Below are 22299 nucleotides of genomic sequence, written 5' to 3' on the forward strand. Positions count from 1 at the left end.
CATTGACCCGTTTTAAGTTTGAGATGAAAGCGCTAAAGGTGGGCCGGACTGTTGCTAGCAACCTGGGGGATTGCAGAAATTCTGTCAGGAGTGCCTTTGACGCATCATCAACTGGAATTGGGTCACAAAACGCATCGAAGGAACGCCAGTTCCTGTCAAAAACCTGTACTTTTCTCTTTTTTCTTGATTTTGAGTCGAAATTGACCGATTTTCTTCAATTTTTGAGAGCACCTGCCCGAGACACCTGCCGATATCCTTCCTCCATTCTATTTTTCTGTTTCAACGCCTCCTGTTCCTTTGTGAATTGTTCCTCCGCACCTCCGCAAGCTTATGCGTTTGCCCCTTTCGATTATCTCTTTCTCCTTCTGAATCCTTAGTTTCTCCGAAACGGGCGGCCTATTCCAACTATCTCATCTTATCAATTCTCTCCCCGTCCATATGTTCTTTACGTATTCCATTTTCTTCGGCAATCCGTTTTTCCTCCAGAATCCTCAACTTTTTGGCTTCCTCCGCTCGTTTCTTTGCCTTTTCCTTGCTCCGATTTCTTCTTTCTCTTCTCTTGCTTCACTCGTTCTCTGTTGATCTGGTGACACTGCTCTTTGACTGGTTTCATATTGATTGGAGCGGAGACTTGTTCCGAAAGAGCGGGGCTTGTCGATGTTGCTATTGTTGATGGTGTTGTAGGGGCGGAGCTTCCCTCTGCTGATGTTGGAATTGATTCAATGAAGAAGGAGGCATGTGTTTGGCGATTGGTTAAACAATTGTCTGTAAATTTAGAAAATTTTTATGCTTCCTTGGGCGAAAAAAAAAGTGATTTTTGTGTCTATAGAATTTTTGATGTTGAAAACTGCGTTTTGAGAAGGATATCTGACAAGAAAATAGTTGAAAATACAGTTTTCGTATCGAAATTCTCAAAAAAGGAAGGTTTTCAGAGTTTTTCGACAAAAATTAACCCATTTTTCTTATTTTTCGATACATAATTGCACATTTTTATAGGTATTTGTTTGAAAAAACCTCATTTTTTAGAGTTCACCAACGGGAAAAACAAGTTCTTGTCCACTACTCTTATCCTCTCCGGCGGTTCTTTTCTTCAATCCATCGTACATAAAAATGCAATTTCCTTCGCCTGGTTGCCGCTTCATTGCATTCGACATCGCCACATCGCCATTGACTTCCAGTATTACCTGACAAATTTGAATGAGCTCCATCGTGACGAGAGCCTCGCTTTTCACCTCGACAATAATTCGACGCGCCTTATTGTGACAACGTGACTCTCCGAAAAACTGATTGGCGCCGGCGGTCTATTGCATTGAGGAGAGGAGAGCGGAGGCTTGAGTACTTGTTGAGCTGTAGAATGCGATGGCTTTGTGGGGATGGTTGTGGTTGGAGTGGCATTAGAGCCGATTTTTGCGATTGCTGAAAATATGAAGAATTTAATTGTAATTGAGATTGAATCAATAAATGCATATAATTTCAGTCAAAAATAAGATTTTAGGCTGAAGATGTAGCCAAATGTGTATCTTTAGTCTGTAAATTATGAAAACTGGCAAAATAGTCCATTTTTGCGCTAAGAAACCCATTTTTAGCCTAGACTGTAGCCGCTTTCATATTTTCGATCGGTTTTTGTCTGAATCAAAAAAAAATTTGCTATAAAACTTAGAAACTGCCGAAACAAACCATTTTTCGTGTCGATTTTTCAGAATGTGTGTATTCAAAAGTGTCAATGATGATCCTGAAGCAATTTTTAGTTTTTAAGCTTAAAACAGAGGATTTTTTAATCATCTTTATTTCAAAAATGCTGAAAAATATCACTTACACTTTTCCAGACATATTTGTAGATTTTTTCTTACGAGTATCTTTTTTTTGGGTCTTTTTTGACTCATATCAAAAAACTTTTAGAATCGATAGTCGACGTCTCCTTCAAAAAATCTCATTAAAAATTTCAAAAAATCTACCTGAACAACTGGTTTCACTGGCTCCATCGGAGTTCGAATTTTTCTTATTCCGTCTCTCTCGCTCTGTGGCTCTTCTCAACTTCTTCAATATCTTCTTCTGTGTTCTGCTAGAAACCGACTTCGTGACCGCCAATCAGGGATGTGCGGAAATAAAAATTTCGGAAATTTCGGAACTCGGAAATTTTCCGAATTTTTTTTCGGAAATTTCGGAAACTTTCCTTTCTTCCGACTTCTCCGTTTCGGAAATTTCGAAACTCGGAAATTTTCCAAAATGTTTTTTCGGAAATTTCGGAAATTCCGGAAATTCCGGAAATCATTGTTTAGCCGGCCCGTCATTTGACAAGTATGATAAATTTTGATGCTGGAAACAATAATTTTCAATTAATTGCAATAAAAACGCATAAAAGATCAGCGGAAGCTGTACTCTATTGGAAAATATAAATATTAAAAACAAATAAAATGCGAAAATTCGAATGTTTCGCGAATTATTCGCGAGACCAATGTAATTTTTTCAGCATGTGCGTTTAAAACTACAGTACTGTTTTGTTTCCGAAATTTCCGAAATGTTTTTTCGGAAATTTCGGAAACGTTTTCTTTTTCCGAAATTATTTCCGGAAATCGGAAATTTCCGAATTTTCCGAAAAAATATTTTGGAAATTTTCCGAAGGAAAAAAGTTCCGGAAAAAGTCGGAAATTTCGGAAATTTCGGAATTTCCGATTTCCGTTCCGCACATCCCTGCCGCCAATCGTCTCGTCTGACACTGCTCACACTTGTATTTCGTCGTGTCACTATTCATATTCAATCTCATTCACGCCATGTGTAGCCAAGTTTTGCAGCTCTCACAATCCACAGTTTCTCCGTCTCTATGATCCAATTCACAGTGGAAACTTATCTCCTAACTCTCACTGTCGTCCGTTTCTGAGTCTCAATCCAAATTTGCTGACATCGGCGCATTACGAGCCGGCGGTACTGACGGCTCTTGCTATTACACTTCTCGTGGTGGCAAAGTTCTGTTGCCACAGGCAGCTCTATATGATGTAACTCCAGACCATTTTCAAATCGTGCAGTTCTCTGCTGAGCAGCTGTAGTTCCGCGTGGTCTTCCACGTGGATGTAGTGGTGGATTCAGACCATCGTCCGGTTCACTTGCTTTCTGTTGCTGAATATGAGCCGGAAGTTGTGAGGCATAAGTTCCCGCCCTCATTTGTTGCATATGATTCTGACTCATTTCCATATTATTATCATATCTTCCCGATCTCTTTCGTCTCGAATCATCAACCATCGAATTCGCTTCAATCTCAATAAATTCGCAGAGCTTGGGATTGCTTTCTTGTCTTACAGCGTGTCCGGCTGGTCTTCCGTCGTGTCCAACCGGGAATTGCGCAGCACGCTGACGATTCAACTGTTGTTACTCAAGTCGTTGCTCGGCAGTCATACGGTGTGGAGCTACGTCAGCGCGTGCACGATGAATCTGTGCAGCGGGTGGTCCTTGTGGTGGAAGCGGCATGGGATTGTCTGTGAATTCCCGATCCAAGTTATCAGTCATCGGACGAGTAACATGAACAAGACGGACTCCTGGTCTAGGGCCTAGCTGGTTGGAAATGACGATTCCAGGTCCACCGACTCCTCATGGTGCTCCTTGAGCCGGCACCTGACGACGGACGGTTGCTCCAAACCCACCGGATTGCGATAGATTCACAATGTGTTGGTAGGTTCCTAGCGTTGCTCGAATGATTGTGGGGTATGGACTGTTGTTAAGGACACGAGTAGAGCTGACTGATTGAGCACAAATTCCGTGGTGTTGTTGTGAAGAGGCTATCATTGGATGACCCACCTCGCTGACGCTACGGAATTGTGGACTATCGTGAGGAGCAACTGAGACCCTGAAAATATATAGGATTGAGAGTTTTGTGATTTTCAGATGTCTCGAAAATTCGAGCATGATAACGAAAACAGACAGAAACAGCGCGATTAATCGCTTGAACAACTGATAATTATCGCTGATACTTTCAATTTTCGTCAAAACACATAGTTTTTGTTTCAGAAACTGGTGAAAACGCTTTAAAAAAGGTAGTTTCAACTCAAAATCTCAGGAATTACAACCTTTTTACGAAAACATCGACACTTTTTGACCAAAAGAGAGGGTTTAGCCGTTAAATTCGCCGAGTTTCACTAAAAAAATTACTGAAAATTTGAAAGGTCAGTTGGGAACCTAACCTTAGCATTTTTGAGCCAAAATGTTCAATTTTCTTCAAAAAAGTGAGAAATTTTGCTCAACTACTAACAAAAATAAGCTCAAAATGTCTTTTTCTGATGGTTTCTCGTAAAATTTTGCATTTTTGATACAATGTATCCAGGAAAATTGACAAAAACACTCTTCTTCGGTCAGCTTTTAGGCTAAATTTATCTTTTTTCTATCTCGATCCTTTACCAGTCGTGTGTGTGTGTGTGGATGTCCATATCTCCAGAATGCTCTAATTCTGAAGCTCCGAACATCCACATTTCCTACAAAACTTATTTTCTTACCCTCTCGGCTGCATTCTCGGCTCCGCATACTCCACTTTGTCTCTGCCGACTGAGAATGATTGCGCGGCAACCACAGGTCAGATATTCTGTCACATCGGATGCACTTGTAGTTGCTGGAGAGATGGGTTCTGATATTCCTGGTTATTTTGCTAAAGTGGTTCTTCTTTCTTCGTAGCCACCGCCGCCGCCTCCTGCTGCTCCTCTTCTTCCACTGTCGGTACATATCCCTCACGTTGTCGTGGTCCATAGGCGTCCGGCATCAATCCTTAACTATTTGACCATCCCCACTAAGATCTCCGATGACTTTAAATGGGCCTTCCAGTTAGTGAATCACACGATCCACTGGATCCGGGCAGTCGTAGTTACGGTCCTGAAAGCAAAATCAATATGAATATTCTAATTTCCAATTGATTACACTATAAGAAAGCTCAATGTTGGCTCTTAAGAAATTTGCTTCCGGATCACCGTCCGCACCCGAGTCAATCCACACTGTGTCCGCGTCGCCTGGTATATCCTCACCGTTCTCCGCCGCACCTTTTCCGCCAGCGTCTCGCGCCCTGTTCCACATAATTCTGGGCATCTCGCGGTTGCGGGGCGACGAAATTCTGTTGTGGCATTGGTTGGAAAAGTTGATTTGTGGCCGGTGAAGGTCGTGGTGGCTTGTAATAGTGCGAGTTGGCCATTGAATCCTCTTGAACCGGGTAATGAGGTTTCCTATTGTGTGGTGGCGCGGTGGCGCACCTCAAGATGCCTGAAGATCTTCTGGTACTCCATGATAGCCTTGGATCTAAACAGACTCTGAAGAAATTGAATTAAGTTTCGAATTTTAATGAAAAAAGTACCTTGAGGATCCTCATCTGCTCTTTAGAGCGCACATTGTTATGGTTCTTTCTTTATTGGTTGTTTGTCAGCTCCGTTTGCCATGTTGTTTTCGCCTGTTAAAGACGAATACCTGTCATGCAATAGACCGGTCTGAAAAAATAGAAACTTTGATGAAAATGTAGATATCGAGTGAAATACAAGAAAAAAGCGCAAAAAGTTATTTAGAAATGAGAAAAAGGGGAAATCGAGAGGGAAAAGGATATAATTTTTTGAAAGAGGCCAAAAATCGATAAATTCCGTGAGGTGTCAATTTGAAGCGGAGGTGCGAATTTTTATGCTAAAAAAAATTGGAAAAGCATAATTATCAATAAAACCCGTGAAACCATCAAGAAAAAAAAAAAAAAAACTAGTCTCCGACAATATCTTTCAAAAAAATTGTTCACTGAAATTCAAAAAATCTTGAGGGGTTTTCTGGGTAATTTTTCGTAAAAAAAAACTTTTCTAGCCAAAATAGAATAATTAAAGCATTTTGCACATTTTTTTACAAAAAATTATCAAACCACATCGGAACATTTTTTGCCGGACGTTTTTTCACTTTCTCACTATTTTTCATGATTTTGGACTCATTTCATAGGTTCTCGCTGTGATAAATAAATTGAAAATGTTCTAATCTATCGGAAAAGCTACAAAATCTTAAAAATCATTGATATTTTGATAAAAAATCGCCAAAAATTGCATGTCGAGCCCCCGTGGCAAATCGAAAAAACCAACCGCGACGCGGGCAAAACGCGTCGCGGTCAGGAGTACGCAATTTGTCAGAGATGTGTTTGCGGACTTGTCGACCGTAACCACAGCAATTTCGTGGGAATATTCATTTTTTCCAACTAAAAACTCAATTTTTGTGCTAAAAATTTACAAAAAACTAATTTTTCAGCCTAAAAATTAATAATAACATCGAGGTGCTCCGCAAATTCACCGCCAGAACCCTTAAGTCGTGGAGCGTATATCAACTCGCCCTCGATAATTCATGTGGTAGGGATGAAACAAAGGAAAAGGAGAAAGTAAGGATTTTAAATGTTGAATTTTTCAATTTTTTCATTGTTTTCAGTGGTTCCTTGACGTGCTTTGCGAACAAGTGACAATTGCTCGCGAGTTGAAGGCCGGGGAGATTGAAGAGTGATTGACCAACGTCTTCTACCACGACTTTGCTCTAATTTTTGAAGACGATTCAAGCTATCAAATCGCCTTCATCCTTCTAGAAGGTTCGGATATATCAAGAATCATAATGAGCCCGCATTGCAGCAGTTGATGTCAAGTAAGTAGATTTTTAGCTAGAAATTTTTTATCTGAGGATGAGGAGGAAGACGATGTGGACATGAAGATCCCAAAGAATGAGGAGGAGAAGGAGGGACCGTTGAAACCACGAATACCTCAACGACAAGTTTTGGTGAACGATGATGGCTCGACGACAATTACCAAAAGGCAATAGAGAAATTTTGGAGACTGTTAAGTCAATTTTTTGAATTTTTGCTCTGTTTTTCAAGTAATTTCCTGTTTCTCGCCCAACGGTTTGTTGTTTCTCACTCATTTTTCAGCAAAATTTTCAACATTCCAATAGGATTCGGGGAATACAAAATTATTGAAGAAAAAGCGAGAAAGTTGAGTGAAAAATTCTATAAACTCGGCGCCATACCAGTTTTTGTTAATTGTCTATCAAAATTTAGAAAATCCGAAATTTAGAAAAAAAATTTTATCTAAAAAAAATTGCCCTGGCAAGCGGTTTTCCTATTCAAAAACTGTGAAAATTCACGTTTTGTGCAAAAAAATGCTGATAAACGTCGAATCGGATGAGTTTTCAGCTAAAATACCTCGAAACAACTATTTTTCACTAACTTTTATCGAGAAAAAACCAGTAAGTTCCCAAAAATCACCAAAAACCTCAATATAAGTCCAATTTTTTTTTAATTATTTGCTCAAAAATTCTAAATTTCTTTCGAATTTTCACTAAAACCAACCTTTCCTCCCCTCATTTCCATATTTTGCCAACTTTTGTTCTCCGTCTCCGCTTCTTTTTTTCTGTTTTTGTTCTTTTTTCGCAGAAGCAGATTGTGCCTTTATAATAAAGTTCTTTTCTTCATCTCCCTCCCATTGTTCACGTCAAACATCATATTCAAATGTGTAATCAAAGTGGACATAATCACATTCTAATTCCCCCCCCCCCCCCTACTTTTGCTCCAGTCGATGTCAGTGTACATTATGAGACAAATACCAGTGTTTGAAAAAAGGAAAGGTCATCCCTCTTATAGCTGGTGGTCATTGAACTTTTTTTATCACTCGTGCTATTGGAAAAGGTCAACCGACAATGGCGCGACGCAGACAATTTTAAAAGTTTACGACGGAGGAGAAGGGAATAGACATTGCTTGGTCAATAGTCACTCTACAAGGTTGATTAAAAATTGTCAATGACGTGTTTTTTATTTTGCCCTCAAAACGTGACAAGCCGTTAAATGGGAAGTTGCGAATAAGAGAACAACACTTTGGAGGTCGAACGACATAGGAAATCAGGAAAAAGACTCGTTGAACTGCACGAGTAATATTCTGTACATAAAACAAAAAATGTGACAAAAAAGGTTAAATTATATGACATCAAATTGTAAATTACGAAAAGTGTTAAATATGTACGTTGTGAGACAATTTCTCCCGACGTTCCAGAAAGTTTTTTCATATCAATGACTCAAAATGCATTTTTTCGAGGCTACTGACTGTCGCTCTTGGTTTTCATTTTTTCTAGGTTTTGTCTTTTTAACACATGCTCCACCCACCGCGGAGAGAAAACAGTATAATTGGGATTGGCAAGATGAACAACAGCACCAAAAAACAGTGACCAAGAAGCAGTGATGAAAGATAAAAAGGAGACAGCAGAAGTTTGAGGAGAAGAAATAAAAATTTGGAGAAGGGTTTGGAGAAGAATCTGAACATAAAGCCATGGAATGATTGTGAGCTGTGTTTCACGGAATTCGGTGTAGAAGGAGAAAGAGTTCCAAAAATTTTGAGTAAGTCACGATATTGATATTATGGTTTTCAATAACACAAACTCAAACAGTAACAGATTTTGCTTTTTTGAAAGGTTTATTCTGAATTATTAAAGCGATCAATAATCTTTTTGCGTTTTGTCCAGTGCTTTTTGTATTTATCAAGCTTTAATAAACAATTTTTTTCGGTTCCCATGATTATCTTATTGTGTAGTTGACAAGTTTCTAGAAGGTTCCAGCAGCGCAATGTCTAATTTTATTAATCAGATTACGGATGCACACTCTGCCTCTCCCAAAGCAGCTTTTGGAGCAGAGGAACAAGAAACTGGCGCAGGCGATTGAGAAAGGATTGGATGTGAAGTCATGAACAGAATGTGAGATGATTTCCCAACAGTTTGAGGAAGATGGAGATAGAGTTCTAAAAACTTTGAGTAAGTAGTCATAATTTGCTGAATTTCCGGGCTGAGGAAAACTTTTGAAGGGCCATCTTCAAAAAAAAACAAGCGGGTTTTTTTCAAAATTTTTCAGACATTTTGCTTAATTTTCCATCAAAAACGTGAACATTTTTGGTGAATTTCCAGAATTTCATGATATGCACTTTAATGAAAAGTCTGAATGGGTTTCGATTATTTGTGACCAGCCTATCTGCCTCGCCTTCGGCGATTCAGTCGGCTGGCCTCTCCTCATTCACGTGGCCACCTTCTCTCAAACGTGCCCGCATGGCCGAGTGGTATAAAGCGGCTGCCGCTGTCCAAAGCACGGCAGTTCGGTTTTGCCCGCTGGTTCAGTTTCTCTTCTCTTTCCAAAACCGCTGCGGACAGTGCCTCAGACAGACAGACAAACACCACTTGTCTTTTATATATAAGAATGATATCTATTCAGATACCCATTACTACTGTGCCGTCTGGATTTATTCTCGGTGCTTGGTATATTGATGACATTGGTGCTCAGTTCACAACCTAACAATCACATAATAACGTATTACTTTTCTCTGTTTTAGTGGTGTGTGTTGCGCCCCCAGCAGACACCCCCCCCCCTTTTTCTCCTCACGCGCAACACCTTGAGTTATGTTTTGGACACTTTCTCCCATTGTCAATGTTTCTTTCTTTCTCTCCACTCTGTCTTAGGGGGCGGGCCCCAAACCAACGCATGCTCCACCCCCGCCAAGAAAAAATGTATAAAATGCTAGTTGGATATCATAATCTCAAACAAGATCGGCTAACGGTATGCCGGTCCCCATACAATCTGATTTTTTTAGAACTCTAATTATCTGATTATTATTTATTTGGAAACGATTCATAACAGTGGTAATTTTTTTCAAAATGACGGTCAATAAGCTAAATTTTTTGGAAACTTCCAAACTTAGATTTATCGAAAAACTCGAGTACGGGCATTGTAGTTAGATGGCATTGTTCAAAGGAGCAAAAAATCAATACATTGACGCATACCTTTCTGGATTTCTTTCGAAAAACTCCTATTCCAGTTATTGTTTTCAGCTGAAGACGCTGGCTCGTCGAGTGATGAAGACGATCCAGAATATCTGGAACTTCTGGAGAGGGACTCAATCGATATGAGAAGAGTTCAGACGCAGTTGACGTCGATGCTTGGGAGAATCCGGACTTTGAAGTCTACACCAATCTTGATAGATTCGGTGGTGTAAGTTTTCCTAAATGTGTCCCCTAACAGAAAATATTAATTCCAGCAAGAAAGGCGACAAAACGGATGAACGGACAGATGCACAGAAGCGGAGGATTATAAGATAGCTGAGTCGAGAGAAGAAATGGTTGAAAATGACAGAAGTATGGAAGTCGGGTGGTCCTTTGAAGAAAATGGAAGACAGAATTTGGAAGGGAGCCCCTGAAAAGTTGAGAATAGTGTTTTGGCCTCGACTGCTGGGAGCGGAACGAATGAAACATGATAATTTTTGTGTTATATTTAATCTTTAATGAAAAACTCAATAAATTACTTTTTTGGTGAACTGGAGGTTTGAAAATAAAGAAAGCTTTAATAGAAAAAAAGAGATTTCTCTTACCTCTTCTTCGTCACTTTCATTTGGTTTCGAATCCTTCATATAGGATTAAAAGAAAAAATTCTAAGCAGAGCCGAACACTTCTAAAAGTTTGTCGTGAATGAATGATTTTCTGTCAAAATATGTGTCTTATATACCCCTCCGCGTGGATGATAATTTGTTTTATTTCATACTTTATGCTGAATTCCACCATTCTTGATCATTCCACCGTTATACGTCCAATAATCGTCACTTTCACAAGTTTCTCCGTAAAAATGTGATATCAACGGGGTCTATTGACAAGGTTTAGGCAGGGAAGAACATGTTACTTGACTGCGCACTGCGTACTGCGCGATACACTGTTTTTTCTCGATATAGTGCGATAAGATCTCCTCGTTATATTTTGTACTAGGACTACAGACTCGGGGCGACTAAAAAGACTAAAAATGCTCATTTTTGGGATATAGAGATACAATAGTGGGAGTTCGGGAAGGAAGAGAAAAAAATTATTGAGCGTTTTGGGTGGCTGAGCGGGAAGATTGACATGAAGTGGAAGGAGCCGAATATGAGGGGTCCTGGAAAAGTTATATTTAAATGGAAAGGCTTCGAGACAATTCGCAACGAGACATTTCGCAGCCGGATGTGTCGCAGCCATGAGCTCCAAAGCCATAACTTGACTTTTTCAGAAAAATAATTGTTAGAGAGATCAAAAAATCATTTTATTTACAATTTTCATAAAGGGGACCACATGACATTTTGTCCAAAAAACCAAACTTTTTTTTGAAAAAGCTGAAAATTGTTTTTTTTTGTGGGAGTAGCTGTTCAACCAAAAATTGAAGGTTTGGAAAATAAAAAAACAGCTACTTCTATTATAAATTCACAACACTGCGCCAAAAAAAAAACTTCTTACTGTAGTTCATTTTAGTTATTTTTTCCCGTTACTTTAGTTTTCTCTTCTCGTGAAATTTAAAAAAAAAAAATTTAATAAACAATTTTTTGAAACTAATTTTAGCTGACAAATTCATGAGAAACTCAATACAATTAACTACAGTAAGAAGTTTTCGCTGCGAGACCCATTCGAACAATTAGATGCGCCTTTAAAGCCATGCGGCGCAGTGTTGTGAATATAATACAAAAAAAAAGTTTTCAGATTTTTCAAAATACTTTTTTTTTGGGTTTTGGAACTAAATTACATGAGGCCCTCTTTAGTCGAAATTTTATGATTTTTAAAAATTTCAACCAATTTCAAAAAATAACTGAAGGAGGAACAAGTGATCCGGAAAGAACTAGCAGAGAGCCATAACGAGGGCGAGGGTCCCGCAACGATCGGTGAGCTGATCGAGCATCGCTCCGAAGCGAGCTGCCCACCCATCGAAGGCGTCGCTCAATGCATAACTGGAAACTTTAATACATTTGAAAGAAATTGAGAAAGTGTGAGAAGAAAAGAGAAGAAAAAAGAAAAAATAGGATCAGAGGGGAAGCCAAGAATTCGGCGACCGGAAATGATGAATTTTGGTTGATAATGAGTATTTTTGGCAGTACTGCTCCACTACCACAAGAAAGAGAAGTTAGTTCTCCACAAGGAGAACAAGAATGAATACCAACGATCGTCGACGGGATACTAGATCCCCAAGAAGAAGAGGGAGTAGCAAGAAGAAGAAGAAAAGATTTCAGATTCCAACCTCAAAGGGTCCGGATGAAGACAACACCCTATTTCAAGAATGTTTGTGTGTTCTGCGAGGAAAGCCACATGTCGGATCGCTGCTTCAATGTCGCAGAGTACAAGGATAGAAAGAAGAAGTTGATGAAGAAACGTTTTTGCATCAAATGTCTGCTTCCACACAAAGAAGAAAACCTATGCACTGCCAATAAGAAGTGCTACTACTACTGGAACAATACTCATCACTGCTCGATGTGTCCAGAGAAGTATGGGAGCGTATAAGGCGAACTTTTGTAGTTTGTAGTCATGTATCTGTGTCTCTCTACCTCACACACTCTCTCACTTTGTACCTTGGGAGGGGGCGGGGCTTATTCTCTGCGTCTCTCTCACTCACACACTCTCTCACTCTGTAGTCTGTCCTTCACGCCTATCATTAATGAGGTGCCTATCTTTAATGAGGTGGTCATACTTAATGAGGTCCCGATTAATGAGGTCCCTATGAGGTGCATATATCCTTTAAGAAGTATGCATTTCAGAATTTTCAGAATTTCAGCAATTTCAGATTTTCAGCAATTTCAGCAATTTCAGCAATTTCAGCAATTTCAGATTTTTTGATTATTGATGAGATCAGTCTGGTCTCCGCACTGTTCCTGGCACAGATCGACCACCGGCTCCAGGAAATCTTCGGATCTGACAAGTCGTTCGGTGGAATCTCGGTTGTGGTGTTCGGCGATTTCCTGCAACTCCCACCGGTCCCAACTGGATCGTCCTCTTGTGTTCCAGAACACGTTTTCAGCTGTGAGTTTACATCTGAAAATTATATATACATATATACAAAACGTTGCCGATTTTCAGCCGTACCTTGTGAGTACAGAGCTGTTCGTGCAGTGGTAACCCCAAAGTCACCGTCAAGACTTTGGGACCTCTTCAGCATGTTGGAGCTGGGCGAGAACATCCGTGCGAAAGATCGGGAGGAAGCGCGGGTTCTTGCAGCAATTCGACTTGGAGAGAGTACCGAGTCGCTCAGTGGTTTCCTTCACCACAAATGCCGGATGGATGGAGACATGCCAGAAGACATCTACCGGGAAATTCGGCTTCTGGAAAATGAAGACCCCGATAAAGTCTTTATGGTTCTCGCGAAGACGTGCGCCACGGTCAAGGCGCTGAACGATTGGGTTTGTTTCAAAAATCGACTTACAAATTCACATAGCAGGTTTCAGGTCTTCGACAATTTGAAAAAGAATATCGTTCTGAAACCAAACACGGAGTCCTCGCTGAAGACAACCGGATTCAGCCTACGAGGCGAAAGAAGTCCCTTAAAATTAGTGTTTGGCAAGAAAGTAATGGTCACGCACAACTTACCACATGAGGGCTTGGCCAACGGTGTGATGGCCCGCTTGATACGCCACTCTCGTGAATATCTGGTCCTCGAAAGGTAACATTATTCTTATACAACCTGATCTGAAATATTTATCTTTAGACTTGCATGCATTTCTTGAGAGACGCAAAGGTGTCGAACCCCAACAATCCTTCTTCATATGATCTGTGTGCGTGCTAAAGAGAGTGTATGGTGCTAAAGAGCCAGTGGCCTCTCACAGTGTAGAGAGTGCAATTTGTGTGCATTTCTTTGAAGACGCAAAGATGTGGTAACCCCGACTGTCCCTATTTATCCGATCTGTGTGTGCTGAAGAGAGTGTATGGTGCTATATTCCTGGCAGATATATACTCGAACAAGTGATATTCAGACTATGTAAATTTGAAACGGATATATGAGATCTTCATGAGTCTGAAAATCTTGAACCGTAAAACATGCATTTGTAGACAAATATACAAATTTCAGTCTGAAAATCTTGAACCGTAAACCATGTATTTGTAGACAAATATACAAATTACATTGATAAACAGATAAATCAGCCAGAATTCATGAAAATCGATACAAAGAAGAGCTATCAGTGATGAGTCACTATGTAAACAATGGATGTGGGTACAGTGTAGTCTGAGCTTGCTAAGAGATCAAAGTACAAAAGTTCGCCTTAAACGCTCCCATACTTCTCTCTGTCCAGATGACATCAAGATCAAATGGGAAGAATCCGATGGAAAATCCTCAAAAGGAGCGGTGAAGCGAAGACGAGAGGAGGAGTCACAAGACTCTAAGAGAGCCAAGAAAGCAAAGGAAGATAAGTAAACTGTTTTTCAAATTGTTATTCACCCTCATCCATTCTTGTACAAACTTTCCACCCTCATCCCTTCCATTGTTAGGAAACCACAGTCCCACAAATCATTCACTCTTCTCTTATCACCCTAAAGGGGGGGGGAATGTACTCAGACATCTGAGTACCTTCCTCTTCTATCATTCCAATTCATTCGGTGGGAGAAAAAGAGACGGTCCCAACATTTAAGGTACACTCTCTCCCCCTCTCTCTGAATGACATCTGTCTCACGACTCTCAAAGAGTTTACACTATTTTTTTCAACAAATTCCAATGTCGAAGAAGAGAGAACTCTCTTAGCTCCAAGCTAACACTCTCTGTCCTTCTATCCAATCTTTTCCTCCTCAATCTATCATGCGACAGTCTGGCCACGCCCCTTGGGGGCGCGAGCGAGGTTGCTCCTTTCTTTCCAATCATTCAAAAAGAATGGAATTAGTGAAAATCATAGACGAAGGCTGCAATTTAGGAGAGCACATCGGACGAGTGAAGAAGGCCTATACAGATGCTAAATTTGACGAAATGACTTCGGAACAAGTGCAGTGTTGGATGTGGATAAAGGGTCTACAAACCAAAGGAACAGTTGAAGAAAGAAATACCATCGATGAGCTAATCATATAGGTTGCATAGACACCGAAAAGAAGAAAAGACATCTACAAAGTCAATAGTTTGTACGTGCACAGGTTGGGACACTTGATGAAATCGAAACCAAGAAAGGGATCGACAGAGCTCGTGAAAGACGGATCGATGACGAGACACATGAGACGTTGGTCAGATGAGATGGTTCAGAAGAAATCGGAAGAATAGTGACGAGACTGGAAATAAGAGATGCAAGAGTTTCGAGACAAGAAGTCCAAATCCTGGTCGGAAGGAGAATATTGTAGTCTTCGAGCTACACGATCTTTAGGAAAAGAAGAATCCTAAAAAGAACTTGAGATTGCAACCCGAATTGAAAATTCGTTTTTCACAGACTATGAGGCAACATTCAGCGTGGAATCGTTGCTGGAAACAACAAGGAAGCAGCACACCAGCATTGTCAATCCCACCACAGACTAACTTTGCAATGTACCCATGGAGAAACCATTTTGGATGCTCGTAGATGACCGGAAGTTATATTGTGGATTTCAAATGGTTACGAATTGAGAATTGTGAGTGAACCAGATGTCAATTGGAGAGAATTCCATCAGAATGGCGTAGCACACGTGGACTTTCGATGTTAGAATTCCGTGTGATATAGATACCTGGCCTAGCACTCTAGTTCACGTGCTCCTATGAAAATCAGTTTGTAATAAATTATGTTCGAAAGAGACTCGCTTACTTCTTGATTGCACAAACGTAACAAAAACCATTGAATAAAAAATTTAGAACACAGAGGTAAAGTGTGTTGTCACTATTTTGCTTCAAAATAAATTAAACTTACTTTTAAAATCCAATCGCTGCCGAAAACCATAGAATCAGTAGAAGGAATAGTTTTTGAAATCAGTAGTAGAAATATTAGAATTTTATAATAATCAAGGGTCGGTTGTCGAAGCTAATCCAGTATAGCCTCTAAAAGGCCCCATAATAATCGGAGATGTCGTTCCTCAATTATTATGAGGCCTTTTTGTAAATGAAGGAAAATGAGAGAAACAGTCCATAGAGGGTGAGGGGCGGAGCAAAGGGAGCAGAGAGATTTACCGTACCCGTTTATTTTCTCTTCTTTTTCAATACTCTCTCGCTCGTGGTCTATTTGTTGTTATTACCACGACAAATCTCAATGCAAATGTGCTGAATTTTTCCAGGTCTTGGGAATATTAGTGACCCATCAGCCCAAAAATGCATGCACCACACACTATTTGGTTGTCATCATCTGTGTATTTAATTGCTCAATCATGGTAGGGTCATGGGAACGCCAATGTGACATATCTCTTTTGTGTGATCAGTTCTCAGAAACTCAAAAAAAAGTATGTATAAAAATTAATAGTCTGAAGTTTTTAAATACCTGCAATAGGAATTTTGGTCACTCGGAAATTGAAAACAGTGCTATACTTAAGCTTCGGCAGTTTCATGGAATGCGTATGAATTTTTATAAAACCACGTAAAGACCTGATTTTTGAAAATTTAGTTTTGAACATGTAGCTGATGTCCAGCAGGTGATTACTCAGAAAATCCTGAGGCGCCTCGGAAAACCATTGGCAAGAATCTGGGCCACAGAAAGGAGATTAGATTCGTTGAGATTGAACTTTCGTTTTGATTACACCGACATTCTATCCTTGCAAATACAGGATGGCAGATAAGTGTACAACGCACTTGTAAGGGCAAAAAACTTTTTCAGTTAAAATATACATATAATAAGATTTGGCCTATGAAAGGTATTCAAAGTTGGATACTTTGGCTTTATACAGTCCTACCTATGACAAAATCGCTAGTGCTGATTCAGAATCCTTCTCTAGTCAGACATAAACAAGTTAAGTATGGAAAGATTTGATGGAAGTAAGTTAACTCCGTATATTTATCACTATTTCTAGTATTCTTTCCCGAATTCTTAACTTAGAAAGGATAGAATGTCGGTGTAATCAAAACGGAAGTTCAATCTCAACGAATCTAATCTCCTTTCTGTGGCCCAGATTCTTGCCAATAGTTTTCCGAGGCGCCTCAGGATTTTCTGAGTAATCACCTGTCGGACATCGTCTACATGTTCAAAACTAAATTTTCAAAAATCAGGTCTTTACGTGGTTTTATAAAAATTCATACGCATTCCATGAAACTGCCGAAGCTTAAGTATAGCACTGTTCTCAATTTCCGAGTGACCAAAATTCCTATTGCGGGTATTTAAAAACTTCAGACTATTAATTTTTATGCATACTTTTTCTCGAGTTTCTGAGAACTGATCTCACAAAAGAGATATGTCACATTGGCGTTCCCATGACCCTACCATGATTGAGCAATTAAATACACAGATGATGACAACCAAATAGTGTGTGGTGCATGCATTTTTGGGCTGATGGGTCACTAATATTCCCAAGAGCTGGAAAAATTCAGCACATTTGCATTGAGATTTGTCGTGATAATAACGACAAATAGACCATGAGCGAGAGAGTATTGAAGAAGAAGAGAAAATAAACAGGTACGGTAAGCCTCTCCGCCCCCTTTGCTCCGCCCCTACACTCTATGGACTGTTTCTCTCATTTTCCTTCATTTACAAAAAGGCCTCATAATAATCGGGGAACGACTTCTCCGATTATTATGGGGCCGTTTTAGATGCTATACTGTATTAGCTTCGACAACCGACTCTTGATTATTATAAAATTCTAATATTTCTACTACTGATTTCAAAAAACTATTCCTTCTACTGATTCTATGGTTTTCGGCAGCGAATGGATTTTAAAAGTAAGTTTAATTTATTTTGAAGCAAAGATCTCTGTTCTAAATTTTTTCTTCAATGATTTTTTGTCACGTTTGTGCAATCAAGAAGTATGCGAATCTCTTTAGAACATAATTTATTACAAACTGATTTTCATTGGAAATAACAAACTCAATAAGTAGAGCACGTGAACTAGAGTGCTAGGCCAGGTATCTATATCACACGGAATTCTAACATCGAAAGTCCACGTCATTCTGATGAAATTTTCTCCAATTGACATCTGGTCCTCTCATTATTCTCAATTCGTAACCATTTGAAATCCACTATATAACTTCCGGTCATCTCCGAGCATCCAAAATGGTTTCTCCATGGGTACATTGCAAAGTAGGTCTGTGGTGGGATTGATTATGTTGGTGTGCTACTTCCCTGTTGTTTCTAGCAATGGTTCCACGCTGAATGTTGCCTCATCGTCTCTGGAAAACGAATTTTCAATTCGGGTTGCAATCTCGAGTTCTCTTTAGGATTCGTCTTTTCCTAACGATCGTGTATCTCGAAGACTCCAATATTTTTCTTCCGACCAGGAGTGGAGTTCTTGTTTCGAAACTCTTGCATCTCTTATTTCCAGTCTCGTCACTATTCTTCCGATTTCTTTTCAACCATCTCAACTGATCAACGTCTCATGTGTCTCGTCATCGATCCGTCTTTCACGAGCTCTGTCGATCCTTTTCTCGGTTCGATGTCTATTCTTCTTTTCGGTGTCTTTGCAACTATATGATTAGCTCATCGATGGCATTTCTTTTTTCAATTGTACAGCAGCAAGCATAAGTGAGCACCCCTTCGTACTTTCATGTGTTACTCAGTCCGTTTTGCTTAATTGTTTTTGAAAGGAAGCCAAAACAATCAGCATTAAGAAAATATGTTTTTTGAAAAATTACCATCACTGATTTTTTTGATAATCGATTTTTCCTGATCCCCCCCTAACAAAAGACACCTCTTTTGTTACATGTTTAATTTGAAGCATTTTTTGATGAGTTATGAAGATTTTCCCGAGAGCACTACTTTTGACTTCTGGAGCCCTAGCACGATGCTCAGGAGTTGAGAAACCGATTCAACATAATTGTTTGTTTATCTGAGTATTTTTCAACATTTTGAAACAAAAAACTCAATAACTCCAAGAGAAAAATATAAAGTTTTTTTGGGATTTTCAAATCAAGATCAGGAAAAATCGGTAAATAAAAAAATCAGTGATGGAAATTTTTCAAAAAACATATTTTCTTAGCGCTGAATGTTTCGGCTTCTTTTCAAAAAAAAATTAAACAAAACGGACATGATTCAGCTTAGTTACACATGAAAGTACGAAGGAGTGATCACTTTTGCTCGCTACTGTATAGGAAAAAGTTCATTTGTCAAGATATAGATGGTAATTTGTTATATTAGACGAAGCCAATAAAATTATTCCTGGCAGCAGTTGGGTCATCCACAAATAGATTTCCTCCTTAACACTGAAAAGTGTTGGTCGACGGACAAGAGAAAAAGATTTGCAGGTTGAACTGGAATGAAAGAAATCTCTAGTTTTTTAAGTGAACTGCCGATTTTTTGATAATTTTTTATTGAAAAATGTCCTGAAAATTTTTCTCCCAAATATATCACGTGTTGGGTATCTTCCGAATCGACTTAATAATTTTTAATCAGTTTGTACGAATAATTTTGAGAACATCAGGGTTCTCTTAACAATAATTACAGTTTTTTACTTTATATATTTCGTTCGTGTCGTTACATGTTTATGTATACCAGCAGGAAATTCGCGGCTACGCCGCGATTTTCGCTGGACTTAGATGACTTGAAGTTTGTAAGTAGAAACTGCTGGAAAATTCCTTCTAAATCCAAAAAAGCTTTTGAGATGAATGTAATAATGTAATGTTCTTATAACTTTACTGTTCGTTTCGACTTATCTGTTTTTTTATTATTTCTTCTTAATTGTACTGTTTTGTCGTTCAGCATTAGGTGCGGTACAAAAGATTTCTGACCTTTTCACTATAGGTATTCTTGATTCCGGCTCTAACACAAAACTTCAGTCAGTTTCACAGCAGCTCACCCGGCCGATGTTTTTTTAGTTGTTGGAGGCAAAGCTGACTCGAGGCCGCGGCCTTCCTCGGCCCGCCGTATGACGGTTTTGCAAATTTGGCCGTCACACCCCTCAGAACTTCAAAAGAATCAATCTCGACATTCCGGGGTTCTTAGAGAAAACTTTGGATTCCCTCTACGTACCCGTTGTCAAAGCACCAAAACTGAAGCGTCTGGAAACATCTCTTCGACGTGTTTGAAGAAAGATGAAAAATCGAAACGACGCTGCTGGAAACTCAAAAGTGAGACGATATTGAGACATCTATTCATGGGCACTTTTTCGAAAGGGTTGCTCTCCTAATCAGTTTTGTTGGTTGCTTCTCTATATTCTGATTTGATTGAAGTATTTTGGCTCTATTACAGTTTAGATGTTCTTAAAAAAAACAAAATATTGCTTGAAACACTTAGACGTCCTTTCAATTGTTTGAGCGTCCCAAAAACATTGAGAAGTTACAGAAAACGTTCGAAAGCCCGCTAAATTTTAAAAGTTTTTCTGGGAGTTTCTGGAAGTTTCCAGAACGTTTGAACTATCGACAAAACTCGAAAATTTGAATACCCGCCGAAATTCAAAAGTTTTTTCTAGAAGCTTCTAAAAGGTTCTGGATTATTTGAATATCCGCCAAAATTCAAAAGTTTTTTTTAGAAGTTTCTAGAAGGTTCTGGATTATTTGAATTCCCGCCAAAATTCAAAAGTTTTTTCTAGAAGTTTCTAGAAGGTTCTGGATTATTTGAATATCCGCCAAAATTCAAAAGTTTTTTTAGATGTTTCTAGAAGGTTCTGGATTATTTGAATATCCGCCAAAATTCAAAAGTTTTTTTTTAGATGTTTCTAGAAGGTTCTGGATTATTTGAATTCCCGCCGAAATTCAAAAGTTTTTCTAGAAGCTTCTAGAAAGTGGTGGGATATTTGAATACCCGCCAAAATTCAAAAGTTTTTTCTAGAAGTTTCTAGAAAGTGCTGGGATATTTGAATTCCTGCCGAAATTCAAAAGTTTTTACTAGAAGTTTCTAGAAGGTTCTGGATTATTTGAATATCCGCCAAAATTCAAAAGTTTTTTTTAGATGTTTCTAGAAGGTTCTGGATTATTTGAATTCCCGCCGAAATTCAAAAGTTTTTCTAGAAGCTTCTAGAAAGTGGTGGGATATTTGAATTCCCGCCAAAATTCAAAAGTTTTTTCTAGAAGTTTCTAGAAGTTTCTAAAAGGTTCTGGATTATTTGAATACCCGCCAAAATTCAAAAGTTTTTTTTAGAAGTTTCTAGAAGGTTCTGGAATATTTGAATTCCCGCCGAAACTTTATAGTTTTTTCTAGAAGTTTCTAGAAGGTTCTGGAATATCTGCATTCTAGAATTGGAAATATTTCTGGAAGTTTCCGGAAGTTTCTATAAATTTCAGAAAAAATCTTGAAACTTCCGAACCTTCTGGAATCTTTTGGAAGGCTCTGGAAAAGTCTGGAAATTTCTGGACGGTTCTTTCAATTTCTAAAACTTTCTAGAACTTTCCAGATGTATCTGGAAGTTTTTAGAAGTTTCTAGAAGTTTCTGGAACATTCTGAAAACTTTTGGGAATTTCTGGAAGTTGCGGCCAAACTGGCTCAAATTTTGCGGAGTATTGTCTTAAGTTGCCAAGGGTGTCACGGCCTAAGTATTGGCCCCGTATTTTCAATTTGAACCTCCTTTCCCGATTTTTGCGTTACGGTAGCTACAGTACCCCTTCAGGGGTGTGGCAGTGGAAAATCTGCAAAGTGTCTCGAGGAAAAGTACGGGACTACAGTTAATAAATTTACCAACGTACTCGATCAGTGGGAATCTGAACCTTCCAAGGTATTCAGATTCGACTCTTAATGTTCAAAACTCTGTAACTACCGTAATCCTTTAGTAACCGGCCCAACTTTTTTTGGGTGTCATGCTGAGGGGTCAAGGTTGTTACCATCTCAGTCTGGTCTCCCCTCGTTCTGTTTGGAACCGTTTTTCATTTTTTGGGTTACGGTAGCTACAGTAATCCTACAGTAATCTGACACCCGGGGTCCAAAAAATTGAAGCGCTCGGAGGTTCATGGTTATACCCTCAAACATTTTTTGAAACGGTTCAAAGAGAAAAAAGTTATTCAGGAAGAAGCGTCGGACGGACACACACACAAAACTATTCCATTAGTAGGAAGAAGATGAAATGATCAGCTACGCACTCTGTTTGCATAAAAAAGAGAGAGGAGAGAACCGAGACGGTGCAATGAAACCGGCCGCCCCTCATGTTTCATTCACCCTTCAGTTTTCCTCCAAACGCGTAACGGAATCGCGTTCCCCCTTCCTCCTATTTTTTTTAAATTCTAATTATCAATTATTTTTCGGTTGTTTGGTGAATTGATAAGGTGAGGTTTATAATAATTATTTATCAAAGCTAAAAGCTTTCCTCTATTTCCAATTAACAATTCTGATCGTGGAAGCGTGAAAAGACCCAGAAGAGGCCCTTTTCCCTTTTCTGTTCCCCTCGTTTTTCTCTTGTCATCGGCGTCTCGTGCTAAACAACTATGTCTCTTACCTTTTCGAAAATATGTTTTCCTTTCGCGTGTTGTCATACCTCAAATTTCGATTTATCTTCGATAAATTTAGAATTTTCAGCTGAAGA

The 22299-nt window shown here is 39.1% G+C and overlaps 2 protein-coding genes across 2 annotated transcripts; both read right to left on the reverse strand.

Annotated features, from left to right (window-relative positions):
- Positions 1-445: 445 nt before the first annotated feature.
- On the reverse strand, positions 446-3501 carry GCK72_022723 (uncharacterized protein; the record flags this gene model as incomplete). Its single annotated transcript, XM_053735021.1, has 5 exons — positions 446-765; positions 1034-1184; positions 1340-1416; positions 2931-3345; positions 3406-3501. The coding sequence occupies 5 exons, from the start codon at positions 3499-3501 to the stop codon at positions 446-448; spliced, it is 1059 nt and encodes a 352-aa protein (XP_053578587.1).
- A 1302-nt stretch (positions 3502-4803) lies between these two features.
- GCK72_022724 (uncharacterized protein) lies at positions 4804-5338 on the reverse strand (the record flags this gene model as incomplete). Its single annotated transcript, XM_053735022.1, has 4 exons — positions 4804-4851; positions 4897-5172; positions 5223-5279; positions 5324-5338. The coding sequence occupies 4 exons, from the start codon at positions 5336-5338 to the stop codon at positions 4804-4806; spliced, it is 396 nt and encodes a 131-aa protein (XP_053578588.1).
- Between the last annotated feature and the right edge of the window lie 16961 nt (positions 5339-22299).

This window comes from Caenorhabditis remanei, chromosome X (assembly GCF_010183535.1).
Source record: "Caenorhabditis remanei strain PX506 chromosome X, whole genome shotgun sequence".
Lineage (NCBI taxonomy): Eukaryota > Metazoa > Nematoda > Chromadorea > Rhabditida > Rhabditidae > Caenorhabditis > Caenorhabditis remanei.